We start from the raw sequence: 14,205 nt of genomic DNA on the forward strand, positions 1-14,205 counted from the left end.
ACTATCCTGCATCCGCTCATTGCTGTGTTTGTATTTCAACAGTGGAAGATTAAAAAAAATATATTAAAAAAATACGTTGCGTGTTTAGCAAAAGTAATTTTTTAATAGAGCCACAGAGCCAATTGATATTTACTCATAACATTGAGCTAGTCGTCGTTAACTTTAAAAAAAAATTATCCTCTGAAATTAATAATCGAAAAGACTAGGCCAATCAGGATCCCTTTTTGGCCCCAAAATATAGAATTATTACAAATTTGCTAAAAATGTAAACTCTAACGCTATTTATAAGAAAGTGGAATGCGTCTGTTAGATAAATAGGTACTTGAATTATTATGTCATGCAAAAATACTGAAATTTTAGCATTTGTGCTAATTTATTGTAGACGGTTTTTGTCTTAAATGGAAGTGTCTAAAATGTAACATTTTTGGCAAAATTATCTTTTACCGGACTTTTCCTTAAACCAGATTTGGACACAATCATATTTAAGAGTATGTACTTTAAAAATGTATCTCATGATGGCTTTCATGGCTAAAATAGAATATAGGAGTAAAATGCAAGTTTAAATTGTTTATCATCATGAAAATTGTTATAAATAGAAAAACCTGACAGGATATTTAATATTCCGAGTGAAGGGATCTACCTATTATCTATTTACAGGGGAATTTCTGGCAAAAAAGATGAATTTTAACCTTTTTTTATGCCCCGCTGAAGCAGACGCCGCATTAAGGTTTACCCTTGTCCATCTGTATGTACGTCCGTACGTCCCAAAATTGGTTTCCGTTCTTCTCTAACTTTAGTTTGCCTCAACCAAATGTTATAAAATTTTACACAATGCTTATTACCACATAACACAGATCAAGTTCGAAATTGGATGGCATCACTTTTACAGTTTATGAGTTATGCCCCTTTATAAACATAAAAAATTCAGAATTTTTCGTTTCCGTCCTCTCATTTTAGTTTGCCTCAACCAAATGATATGAAACTCATATACAATGCTTATTGCTACATATATAACACAGATCAAATTCGAAATTAGGTGGCGTCACTTTTACCGTTTTTGGAGTAAATTAATATTCCTTTATAAACATAATAATTGCTGAATTTTTCGTTTCCGTTCTCTAACTTTAGTTTGCCTCAACCAAATGATATGAAACTTATACACAATGCGTATTACCTCAAAACACAGATCAAGTTCGAAATTGGCTGAGATCAACTTTACAGTTTTGGAGTTATGTTCCTTTACAAATTTAAAAATTGCTGAATTTTTCATTATCGTTCTCTAATTTTAGTTTGCCTCAGCCAAATGTTGTTAAACTTGTATACAATGCTTATTGCCATGTAATACAGATCAATTTCGAAATTGGGTGGCGTCACTTTTACCGTTTTGGAGTTATATGCCTTTATAAACATAATAATTGCTGATTTTTTAGTTTCCGTTCTCTCACTTTAGTTTGCCTCAATCAAATGTTATGAAACTAATACACCATGCTTATTACCACATAATACAGATCATGTTTGAAATTCACTGGCTTCTCTTTTACCATTCTTGAGTTATGTCCCTTTAGAAACATAAAAATTGCTATTTTTTTCGTTTCATTCTCTTACTTTAGTTTGCTTCAACCAAATGTTATCAAACTTATACACAATACTTATAATATTACCACAAAATACAAATCAAGTTTGAAATTTGGGGTGTCACTTTTACAGTTCTACAGTAGAGGTATTTTTGTTTACAAATGGAAAAATTGCTGAATTTTTCGTTTCTGTTCTCTAACATAAGTTTGCCTCAACCAAATGTTATGAGACTTATACACAATGTCTTTTACCACAAAACTCAGATCAAGTACACATTTGGCTAGCGTCACTTTTACAATTCTTTTGTTATGTCCCTTTATAACATCATAAATATGATATGCAAGCGGGGGCATCATCTGTGTTCCACGGGCATATTCCCCTCTTATGTTTTGTCTTTTATGCCTATCATATTGAAAACAATAAGAGAGAAAAAGAAACATTTAATTTAATAGATTATCAGCAGCACCAGATCTGCAATGTTTAAATCTTCAGCTGATTCTTATTGGAGTTATTGCCCTTTAAAGAGTTTTTTTTTGTGTGCGTTTTTGCCTAATATTAAAAATACCATATTATAGCAGAAGGAAACTTTAAAATTCAAAAATTATAAGCAAGACACGATTACAAATAATGTAACATGGTTTAATTCGTTTGACAACCCCTAATTAGAGTAAATACCTTTTAAAGACGATTTGGGGTAACAATCGTCATTTAGTATTAACATAAATATATCAATATAGAATAAGCTATGTATAGCTTCAAGAGTAAATAAACAAGACTTACATAATTGGGATAAGGAAACAAGAAAAATTGCTGTTATTTGAATTTGTCTCCCTTAATATTCATTTAAGGGCAAAACGCCTATATGGAGTAAAATGAAAATTTCGAATATGTTGATTTAATGATTAGTCTTTTTGCTATTAAATTGTTCATTTATCCATATAAGTTTCAATAGAAATAATGATTTGTTATAATACTTTCCATCCATGTATTGCAGTTTAAAAGATTAAAAACATAAAAGTAAAACAGGAGGCCCCTGGGAAACGATATTATGATTCAACTGGTATTTTTTCGTGAAATTGAAATACTTTGGAAAAAACAGCACTTGTAATTCAGGTAAGAACAGGAGACAAAGTAGCTTGCGATTAACTGAAATGTACATGAGTAAACTCATGTATGTGAATTATTTAAGAAACACAATTACTGTTATTAAAAGAAATTTGAGAGTCTAATTGGAAGAATGAATTACAACTTTAGTTTCAAAATTTCAGAATTTTTACCTAAAGCACCAATACAAGGATGGTTGCTATGCATTTTCTCATTATATGAGAATTGCTGGTAAAGTTTATGTTGACAATATTGACCCTTTAACTTTTAATTAGGATCTCTATCATAGTTCGTATTAATCTGAACCCAACTATGTATGGTTGCTAGGTACTTTTATATCAAGTAAGGGTCGTTGCTAAGAAGTTAAAACATGACCTTGACCTCTACCATTTTGCTTTCTTACTAAATAAAAGCAAAATTTGGTCTAAACTCTTTTTCTTAATACTTTTTGGGTTTATTTGTTACAATTTCCTAACAAAATTAAATAAAAAAGACTGAAGGTCAAAGTCAAGGTCATCAATAAGCTTTGACCTTTAGGACAACTTTCAGGTAATTGAAAGCACAACATGTCCCAAGTGATTTTTAATTTGTACTTGTCACTGTTTTAAAGCTATTATAATAACAATGTCAAAATTCTTTTTCAAAATACCAAAAATAACACTTTTATGTTCCCATGGCAGCCACCCTAGCAACTAATTTCGCAAAACTTTAGTGATAAATTATTCCTAGGCAATAGTGATAGTTCACATTTATTATCTTAATATAATTGGTTGTGGATGCAAAAGTGTAAAATTATGTCATGCAAAATGCCTATAATTTGCCTTGTTGAATACATTGAAAACTCCACTAATTAAATCAGTGCTGCCCCCTTCTTCCCTTTTTGTCAGTAATAATTTTTATCTTTCATCTTACTCATAAAGTGTTATATTTTAATGAACAAAAGTCAGAATATTCATAAAACTTGAAATGTGTGCATGATTACTGCTTAAAATGGGTAATTTTTGTTCGTCAAAATATGCATTTTTGAGGCAAAATCCAAGGGGACCCGTTACCATGGCAACGGGGGCATAAACAAATTTTTTGTCAACATAATTCTTGTTTGTTTATCGATAGCTACCAACAAACCAAATTTCAAGAAAATCTGAGACTATGAGTGCCGCAATTTGGTTGGTGGTTACAGAGAATTGCTATTTAAAACACCTTTGTCCTTTGTCTTTATTGATTGAAAAGTTGTCTTATTGGAAATCATACCATATCTCCTGGTTTAAATATGAATAAATGTATTAGAACTAACATTGCAACATCTTACATAAAGCAACCCCTCGGTGGTCTAGTGAAGGAGGTCGTGGAATCGATGATCGACAGGAGCAAACCAAAGAATTGAAAATTGATAAACGCCTCTTCTTATAAGCACGCGGCATTTAAGACTTGTAATCCAAGATTCAGTTCCGGTAGGGTGACACGTCTTGTGAACTAGCAAGTTAGAGATCCAGTGTAGTACAAGGCAGGGTTAATATTCATCGATATCACTTTAACAAGTTACTAATACGATATTGAAAATTTACTTAATTTGCCACTGGACGTTAAACAGCCATCCGACATCATCATCATCTGAGATATAGATGACTTCAAGCATTTTATTTATTACAATGTCATTGTTTGTCTGTTGTCTAATCATAATTCGGCACGAGTACTTGCACTTTAAAGTAACTTGATTTTATTGTAAGGTTTTATTAATTTCTTTTATATGTGATAATTGATATTGATGTTGTATACAGCTTTATTTCAAGAAGCTCTAAAGAAGAATCAACATGATCAATTAAAGATACTTCTGTCAATCTAGTAAAACAATTTCAATATTTTTGAGAGCAAAGAGGCAAGTAATGGTACAATGATTTCTGTTGAACTTTCAAAAAACTAGAACATTTGTCATTTATCATAAAACGTTAACGATCGTTATCTTAAAAGTATCCAACTGGGGAAAAAAGCTCATCATAGATATCAGGATTAAAATTGTTTACGTTAGATGCTCGTTTCGTCTACAAAAGACTCATATCAGTGACGCTCGAACTATATATAAATATTAATATAACATGCAATAAAATGTGTGGTGTCATATCTGTCTTTTCAGACATTGTACTTTTAAAGAATAATTCAAAAATTAGATATTTTGTTAATTGCATCCATTCCATCGAACTTGCAATTAAGAGTAGAAAAAAACAGCTAAATTGTTCCATATATTTCTTTGGTTATGTTTCGTCTGTTACATTTCGTTGACAACTTTTAACTTTTAATTAAAAAAAGGTGATTTCTATTTGCCAAATCTTAAATTTCTTTTTCGTATGAAGCAACACGCAGGTGGAAGCTGTCTAATAGTGATTATATCTCTCTGTTGGTATGAAATTTACAAACAAACAATTCCCTATCAGGATTTTTCTATGAAGAGTGTACAAGGGTTCTTTAAGATAAAAGTCGTGGTCATCGTTCGAAATTTATGGACACCCTTTTGACTTGATTGGCCAATACGGCACATCTATATGTATCAAGTGTATCACCTGATATGTACATGCCATGTGCAAAACGATTGGTACCACCAATAGAAAAGGAATAGCATACCCTTTTGACACATAAGAGTTCACACCTCAGGTTTTGGTACAGTTCTTTTATTTTCATTCAAGAGTTTTCATTTAATGTTAAAATGAACTGTTCTTTACGACTTTTCTATATTTACAATGAATTGGCTGACCTTCTACGACTTGTGTTTACAACAAAGTTGTATTCTCCTTTTTTTTTTGTAATCTCAAAAAGGCAGAAGTTAGTATAAATAAAACCAAAATAAAGTAGTAGAACTATATTTAAAAACTTTACATGTTGACAATTTATAGGCCCTCTCGGACAAATAATTCCTTAGCAAATGCCAGTATGCCTTCTAACATCACTTCTCCAGTGGGCACTATTTGATTGACAGGAAGCTCAAATCCGTAATTGCCTTCGTCTCTTAATTCTACAGTATAGGAATACTGTATACCAGCCACGCCTTTTGCATAGTCGTCTACACCTCCAGCAGCTGGATCTAACAATACATTATTGTAAAATTAGTGTAACAGGAACAATACTTATAACACTTCTTTATTTTGTGGGGAAAAAACCCCGGGTATTGTCCAAAAAGAACCTCTGTAAGTCAAATGATGCTTTCTACAGAACAAAAAAAAAACGATAGTAAAGTTTGATTTTCATATAATAAACTAAAATTTTTACAAGCACGATGTTGAATATCGTTTATAAAATGATTTTCTTTAATGAAAGTAAAGTTTCTAAAGAGAGAGGAAAAAGGAAAGTACATGTTAAAACATTGAAGTGTTCTCATAGTATTTAACGTTCTGCATATGCATTATTCGACGATCAGAAATATATTCATTTTTGTATTTAGGCGTTATTAATTTTTTTCGAAATTTTGTTGAATAATTCAGTGAAAATATTAAATTAAACTGTAAAGGCAAACTGTTTTGACCCTCAAAACATTTGTCATTTTTCTAATTGAAAAAGTTCTTTTCGCGTATTTGTGTACTTTTCCTGTTGATATAATGTTAATGCTTAGTGTTTGGTCGTCCATTTGGAATATGGATGTGTATGTCAATAAAAAATAACAGTAATTGTGAAAAGCAGTTTCAGAGTAACAGGATGGTAAAATGAAGAACAAAAGAAAGGTAATATCAACAGTGACATTTAGGTAAAATGCAGGGTGATAGTAAGGTAAAATGCAGGGTAACAGGAAGGTAAAAGCAGGGTAACAGGAAGCGAATATGCAGAGTTACAGGAAGGTAAATGCTGGGTCACATGAAGGTAAAATGCAGAGTAACAGGAAGGTAAAAAAAGGGTAGCAGGAAGGTACAATGCAAAGAGAGTAACAACAAGGTAAAACGCAGAGTAACAAGAAGGTGAAATGCAGAGTTACAGGAATTTAAAACGCAGAGTAACAGGAAGATAAGATGCAGAGTAACAGGAAGGTAAAAGCAATGTAAAAGGCAGAGTAACACGAAGGTAAAATGAAGAGTAAAAGGAAGGTAAAATGCAGAGTAACAGCAATGTAGAGTGCAGAGTAACAGGAAGGTAAGATGCAGAGTAACAGGAAGATAAAATGCAGAGTAATTTGATTGTAAAATGCAGAGTAATTTGCTGGTAAAATGCAGAGTAACAGGATAATAAGATGCAGAGTAACAGCAATGTAAAATGAAGGGTAACAGGATGGTAAAATGCAAAGAAACAAGAAGATCAATTGCAGAGTAACAGGGAGATAAGATGCAGAGTAACAGGATGGTAAAATGCAGAGAAACATCAATGTAAAATGCAGAATAACAGGCTGGTAAAACGCAGATTAACAGCAATGTTAAAAAGCAGAGTAACAGCAATGTAAAATGCAGAGTAACATGAAGGTAAGATGCAGAGTAACAGCAATGTAAAATGCAGAGTAACAGGAAGGTAAGATGCAGAGTAATAGGAAGGTGAGATGCAGAGTAACAGGAAGGTAAAATGTAGAGTAACAGGATGGTAAAATACATACATGTAGTAATAGGATGATAAAATGCAGACAAACAGCATTGTCAAATGCAGGGTAACATGATGGTAAAATGCTGAGTAACAGAAAACAAATGCAATATAGTTCTCAACAAATTCAGTCTTGGCAAATTAAATCTCGTTAAAAAGCTTAATAGATTCCTATAATAGCTAGGTTGTGAACTGACTGGCGTTACACGTGACTCAACAAATTATTTTATTTAGTCATTAAGTTTTTCCCAATTTATTACTGTTTGTGACCATATATGGATGCTATCCTTAAGGGTCTTTTCCAGTACAAAAATACAGAATTAATTTGTTAAAAATATGGGAACATATGAACTTACATAAATCTGTAGCATCTCCACCAATTATGAATTTAGTATTATATTTCTTGCTGATTGCATTTGCTCCTACTTTCGCATAGTGTTTCTGTTTGAAAATACATAATAATATACAAATTAATGCAAGGATATTTAATATCTAAGTATTACCAGACAGTTTGTTGGTTTGACTCTCCTGTTATGAACTGCGTTCACTTAAGTTTGATAATTAAAGCTGGGACATAAAGTGTTTTAAATATTACAGTCAGCCAATAAAGCCTATCCTTGTTTTCATAAATACTTATAAGAATTCAAGTTGACAGAAAAATATCAGATAATTGCATTAATCAATGTACTCCCGTTTATATAGCAATAACTAAAAATGGATTTGTTTTCTTCGTATAATATTCAATGTTGAGTAGTTAGAGATATAAAATTTGCCAATTTGGAACATCATGTAAACTGGTGTTACTTTACTATTTAATATGTTGTTTTCATACTGACCAAGTCTTCGAGATCAGATGGCAAAACATTAGCCGTATATCCCCATGGCCATAACCACATTTGTCCATAAGCGTGTATGTCGAGGTATGCAATTGTGTGGCAATGAATATCACGCATGAGTTTTCCAACAGCTGCTGATTCCGGTGCAGTTAATGCTTTGGTGCCTGCATACATTTCCGAACATGGATAAGTACTTCCACCAATCGCTTAAAAAGGATTATGGATATACTACAATATGTAATTGTCTAATAGGTTTTTCGTATAATTAACCGTAATTATGTAATTTGTGTTTTAAAACATATCTTTCAACGCCATTTTTTAAGCGACCTTTGTACCGCTTCTAAGTTAAAAAAAAAAAGCATGAACAATTTATTATAGGTTGCTTACAACACTCATATACATCCGAGATGCAATATGCTGCTGAATGTTACTTTTAACAGAACTAAAGCACATGTCAAATGGGTTTTAATAACTGGATACCCTGTCGATAGTTGAACTATATAGGCTTTTTATGTTTGTATTACTTTTTGCATGTTTGTTTTATGTTTGAATCACTTTTTACATGTTTTTTTTATGTTTGTATTACATTTTACATGTTTTTAAATGTTTATATTACTTTTGGCATGGTTTTTTTTATGTTTATATTACTTTTTACATGTTTGTTTTTTTAATTTTTGTGTGCACAAACATCTGGTAAATCCCAACTCAATCCTGTGTCAGTTGTTGCTGTTTCTCTTTATCTGTATGTACATTTTCTTGGAGGAGTCAAATGTTTTTTTCGTGTAGTCGGTTGTACTGTCCAATAATTTCGGTAATTCCTGTTATCATTAGTATATATTACACCAGAAAGGAGTGTGGTTTCTGATTATTTTTTACCTGAGGGGCAGAAAGTTGTGGCTGACTAAGTTAGCTTACGGTAACAGCAACCACATGTACATTTGACTCTGCCTTCAAACTTATGTGCCGTCTTCTATTTCTTTGTTAAAGTTTTTATTGTGTGTTACATATTTTCTAGATGAACAATGGAGCAGTTTTTTTGTACATTGGCTTAACCTAAAACAGGTTTTGCCTGTGATAGGTTACTCTATTTAGACCATACGCTGTTCTTTGATTTTGTCTTTGTTTACACAGCTATTTTATTCGGAGGAGGTTGGATTGTTTTATAACTCCTGTTGTCCTTTTTTATGGTTTTTTTTAACCTTTAGGGGTCAAATTCAGATATTCGGCTTCCTGATGAAGGTTAATCCATAGAAGAGCTTCGGACAGATGAAATTTATAAAGTGTTGTTTTCATTTTTTATGCTCACTCTTTTGTTAAGTGTATTTGTTATTTTTTCTTCTTCAAATAAACTGATTGTTGTATATTTCTTTTTTCTAAGCTGAAGGTAGATTTTTAAAGTACAAACGGCCATTATCATACATCCGCATTTTTAGATTGCTTTACGAAATGACGAGTCACTATTTTGAAAAATTACTCAATTAAGGCGTATAGGCTAACATGACGACTGGTCATTAATGAATTCCAAAATAATTAAATCAAATGCCAATTGATTTCAAACCTGGATTCCAATTAAATCCAAAATTTCTGTTTAAATCTACACCAATGCAAGAACCAGATGGAGGTGGTTGTCTGTTCTTTCTCCACAGCCTATCCTAAAATATAACAAAATCTTTACGACTATTGTTGTATAGCCATAGAGTTGCATCTAGATTGTTTGGAATAATGTCAAATTTCTAAATGACCTTAAGTAAGCAAGCACAAACTTCAAAAATAAGGGCAGACAGAATAATATCACGGGCTCAATATACCCTGCCATTTTCTTAAAATGTGTAATATCTCCTTTTATTTCTAGTCGAATTCACAATGAGGTTCTTTCTAGATGAAAACAGTTTGTTTTGCGTAACACAGTTTAAGCATGCATTACCTTCAACAGGTATATTACGCTTACTTATTTGTGAAGTTAGGGGGATTATTACACTGAATGTTTTGATCTTATTTTGTCAACTTGAAATCATTTCAAGCGACCAAACTCGGGTTTCTGAAGTTTTAAAATTCCAGAGTGACTAGAAGATAAACTACGTGATGTTAAGTCAGTTTAATTCATTGAATATGTTATATATCTATTCCTCATACGACATTAGCACATTAACTTGACAAACATAAAATTCTTTTTTTAATACAATGACATTTCGATTAATCTGACTGCTAATAAATTGGTCAAGCATGGCACATGTTCATGTGACTGTCCAAGTCAAAACAATCTCGGATATCTTAATGTTTTTGTCCTTCATGTTATTTAGTGTAAATAAAGATCATTAATAGTCCCTGTTGATTTATTCAACACTTTTCTGTGTCCTGAACAATTTAGAGCTTTACATCATGCAGCGATGTTTGTGTTTTATTGCAGATAAATAAACCTAGCTGTATAGTTCTTTAAATTTGTAGTTAAGTTGCTGTTTAATAAAATAGACTGGATAGATATATACCCTGCCACGTCCTGTATGTGTTTTTGTTTGATGTTTTTCTTTGTATCGATCTGATGAGTTTAGCCTTTTCAAGATTTTTATAGTTTGTACTTATGTTGTGCTGTTACACCACTGTCCCAGGTTAGGGGGAGGGTTGAGCGCTCACAAACATGTTTAGGCCCGACACATTCTTTAAGTGCCTGTCCCAAGTCAGGAGCCTGTAGGTCAGTGGTTGTCGTTGGTTCATGTCTGTCATATTTGTTTTTCGTAAATTGCTTTGTTATGAATTAGGCCGTTAGTTTTCTCAATCGAATTGTTTCATATTTTTCATGTCGGGGCCTTTTATAGACGACTATACGGTATGGGTTTTTCTCATTGTTGAAGGCCGTAGGGATGCCTATAAATGCTTACATCCACTTCATTTTAACTTTGGTGGATAGTTGTCTCGTTGGCAATCATACCACATCTCCTTATTTGTATATTCACATCTTCACTTTGTTCATAGAGTCATTGGTTTCAAGTGTTGATTCATATTCCAGGGGTTGTTTCATGGAAATGTTACGTACGGTTGTACTCGAATATTCATAGACGTCTGGGTTCACTACTGGTAGAAAGTACCAGTCAAGTTTCTCTAAAATACTGTCTATAACTGGATTGTTGCTCGGGTTCAAAGCTAGCTAAAAAAAATGGTGAATAACAAAATATATAAGAATTTTATAAGTAGCTGTTATAAGAAGAAAATCTCGTGTACTAAAGCTAACCAAAATGTTGACCTTATTTCAGATAATGAACACTGTAGTGATTTCTTAATGAACTCAATGAAGATACAAATGTAATATTTAACTGATGTTCATCTAATTTTGTTATAGGATTTGATTCAGACAACATTTGTCAAAAGCATGGACTAAAGTTATTTCGTTTGAGGAACTATATCTCCTTGTATTTTAGAGCCACAAATGACTTGTAGTTCTATGATGTGGCCATTATTTTCGAGAAGCTTTTTTTAAAGATAACTTCTTAATCTGCCGCTAATTCTAGCTATTATGTTGAAAATGTATTCCAAAGAGAACTTGGACGACATTGTTACAATTAGTACAATTTATGCCCATGAAAAGGAATAATGTTTCCCCTGAAATGCCTTAAGGTAGTTCAAAGGCCAAAAGCAATAATAGATGTACATGTAATGATTATTTTCTCCTATAATTGTAAATATACAATGAAGTTAACTAGTATTTTAAAGTTTTCGTTTAATCCTTGTTACAGATTTCTAAACGTGTTAAAAACAACGTCACAGATTCAAGTTTTCGGATAATATTAGAAGTTAGATTTATTACGCCACATTACCACAATTTGCAATGACCGTCTTAATACTATTAGCTGGAACTGGGACATAAGTTAATAACATTTTCAAGAAAAAGAAGCATTCTTCACACATTTAAAAAAGTGTCATATACAATACGTAAAGTGGGCCACACTTAGATTCATTTAACAGAAGAGGCATTACTAGTAAAGTTGTTTCCCAGCTTTATTAATGAATAAATCTAATTAAAAGGACGACGTGACTTTAGTACCACATACCTGATTAATCAAGTATAGAACAACTGCTGGTGATATCCATTCTCTTGCATGTAATCCACCATTTATAAAGATAGCTTTCTTTGATCCGCCAGTGCTAATCTGTTAATATTTTCAAACAGTACATTCAAATAATAGCATGAAGAAGCAATCATTTTATTTATTTGAAGATGCCAAGACAAGGTATCAGATCCAGTACATTATGTGAATATTTGTGACTACGGCTGATTTTTTGTCTAGTTTGTATGCATTAAGTAATTTAAAAAAAAATTCATAGTAGATACAAGTAATGGCATCTTAGTCTGGATGTTTTCCTATTATGTAAATCTGTGTCATAACTGTATTTTCTTCCTTCTTTCCAGTGCTGACGTGCGTTATCCTAGTACTCTTCCAAAATGAAAACAAATTATCTAATATCTTCCTGTACATATGACACCCATGTGTACATTAAAAAGATGATTAATTGCACTATTCTACAACTATCAATAATAATTTTCTATGTGAATTTTAACAAGGAATGTTGAAATGTGTGTGTATCAAACATGTATCAATGAATCTAGCATTTACAACTAAAAAAGTAGCATAACAGTCATCAAAGTGTTACTGTAAACCAACTAATTTTCGCGAGCAATTTAATTTCGCGACTTTCGCGAGTAGAAAAATAACGCGTATATAAATCGTCTCGAAAATTTAAAACTAGGATCTTTCCTTGTCTAACTACAACAAGAAAATCTAAAAATCGCGAAATTAAATCGCCGCGAAGTGGGCTAGAAAGAGATAAACGCGAATTAAAGTATCCGCGAAAATAAGTTGGTTTACAGTACATGTGAGTAATTTACACTACAAGCTATTATTCTTTAAGATGTACTGAACTTAGTCGTGTACCCTTACAACAATGCATGCTAAAGAGGACCGTTCGGCTGTACGGGATGTATTAATAGAAAGTCAAGAGTTATCGAGCACACTAACTTAACTTAACAATACATTTTATATGAAAGCTCTTGCACTTAGTCTGATATATGGTCGTGAATCGCTAATTGTTTATAGAAAGATCGTATTGTGATTTTTCGAAATAAGCTTGATATAATAATTGTAGAATAGATAATGGAAACGGAGAATGTGTCAAAGAGACAACAACTCGACCAAACAGCCCAATGTGCATGTATTTGAACACCTCACTGGATGTCTTTTGGTTTGTTTTTTTTTGTCGTTGGAGTTTATTATCTCATTGACGTTTAACCTGCATTTCCTTTTATTCATACATAGTACATGTATCTCCATATTCCTTACAAGTCTGTGGCACTTTCGAAAAAGTCAGTTTTACCATGTGTATTACGAATATTTTTAAATAATTGTAATGTTACATTTATATATATTTTATATTATATTATATTATACCTAGTACCTTGAGATATTCTATCGTTTTATTTTCATAAGATTTACCAGCCGTGTGTAATTGTGCACGATTCGAAACTGCAGCTACCTCATGTAAATATTTTGAAATCTGTAAACACATAATATGCATGTATTAGAATGGCAATTTTAATGTAGAATCTTAAACAACTACGTATTGTAATATAAGTTTCAATTAAAAAAACACTCAAACTTTTTAAAATGTTCTTTTTATATTGATACTTTTATCAGATGTTTCTAGTGCAGAATTTAAGAGCTGCTGACCCTCGTATACTGGTTAAAAACATTAAATCTTTAATTGTTATCACTATGTCAATAATGATGTTTACTTGGGGGGAAGGGGTTAGCGAACCAGTACTATTTGCAAGAAGGAAATTGTTACTGGTATCAATTTGTTTTTTTTAAAAGCTTTCGAAAATCAATTTACCAAAGGGCTATAAATATGCGTTACATTATCGCTTTCAATTAGCCTAAAATTACATCAGCAAAATGTGTTGATTTCTCGATAGAGAGAAAATACTTCAATAACTAATAACCTTTTTTCCCCTCTTATTAGATTCAAATTTAAGCTTTCATGTGCTTTTAACGTAGATTGGTGTCGTATCACAAGTGACAAGTGGCATGACGTAACATTGCTGGAAAATATATTCATGGACAGATACACAAAATCCAGTCAAAATGACTTTTTACAA

General features: G+C 32.0%; 1 protein-coding gene across 1 annotated transcript; it reads right to left on the bottom strand.

Moving 5' to 3' along the window:
- Positions 1-5,558: 5,558 nt before the first annotated feature.
- On the bottom strand, positions 5,559-13,625 carry LOC127701932 (carboxypeptidase B-like). The gene is made up of 7 exons (XM_052205902.1): positions 13,506-13,625; positions 12,104-12,202; positions 11,092-11,202; positions 9,619-9,712; positions 8,061-8,266; positions 7,581-7,665; positions 5,559-5,746 (listed from the first exon to the last, which is right to left on the bottom strand). The coding sequence occupies exons 1-7, from the start codon at positions 13,623-13,625 to the stop codon at positions 5,559-5,561; spliced, it is 903 nt and encodes a 300-aa protein (XP_052061862.1).
- Between the last annotated feature and the right edge of the window lie 580 nt (positions 13,626-14,205).

The sequence above is a fragment of the Mytilus californianus genome, unplaced genomic scaffold (genome assembly GCF_021869535.1).
Source record: "Mytilus californianus isolate M0D057914Y unplaced genomic scaffold, xbMytCali1.0.p SCAF_5, whole genome shotgun sequence".
In the NCBI taxonomy this organism is placed as follows: Eukaryota; Metazoa; Mollusca; class Bivalvia; order Mytilida; family Mytilidae; genus Mytilus; species Mytilus californianus.

What these genes read in the sequence shown, in the direction of transcription:
- LOC127701932 (XM_052205902.1), bottom strand. Translation starts at nt 13,625, where the DNA reads ATGCATATTATGTGTTTACAGATTTCAAAATATTTACATGAGGTAGCT. An exon ending in TTCTATACTTGATTAATCAG is followed by an intron (nt 11,203 to 12,103) that starts GTATGTGGTACT and finishes CATTTTTTTTAG; the next exon opens with CTAGCTTTGAACCCGAGCAA. An exon ending in CATCTGATCTCGAAGACTTG is followed by an intron (nt 7,666 to 8,060) that starts GTCAGTATGAAA and finishes ATTTTCAAACAG; the next exon opens with AAACACTATGCGAAAGTAGG.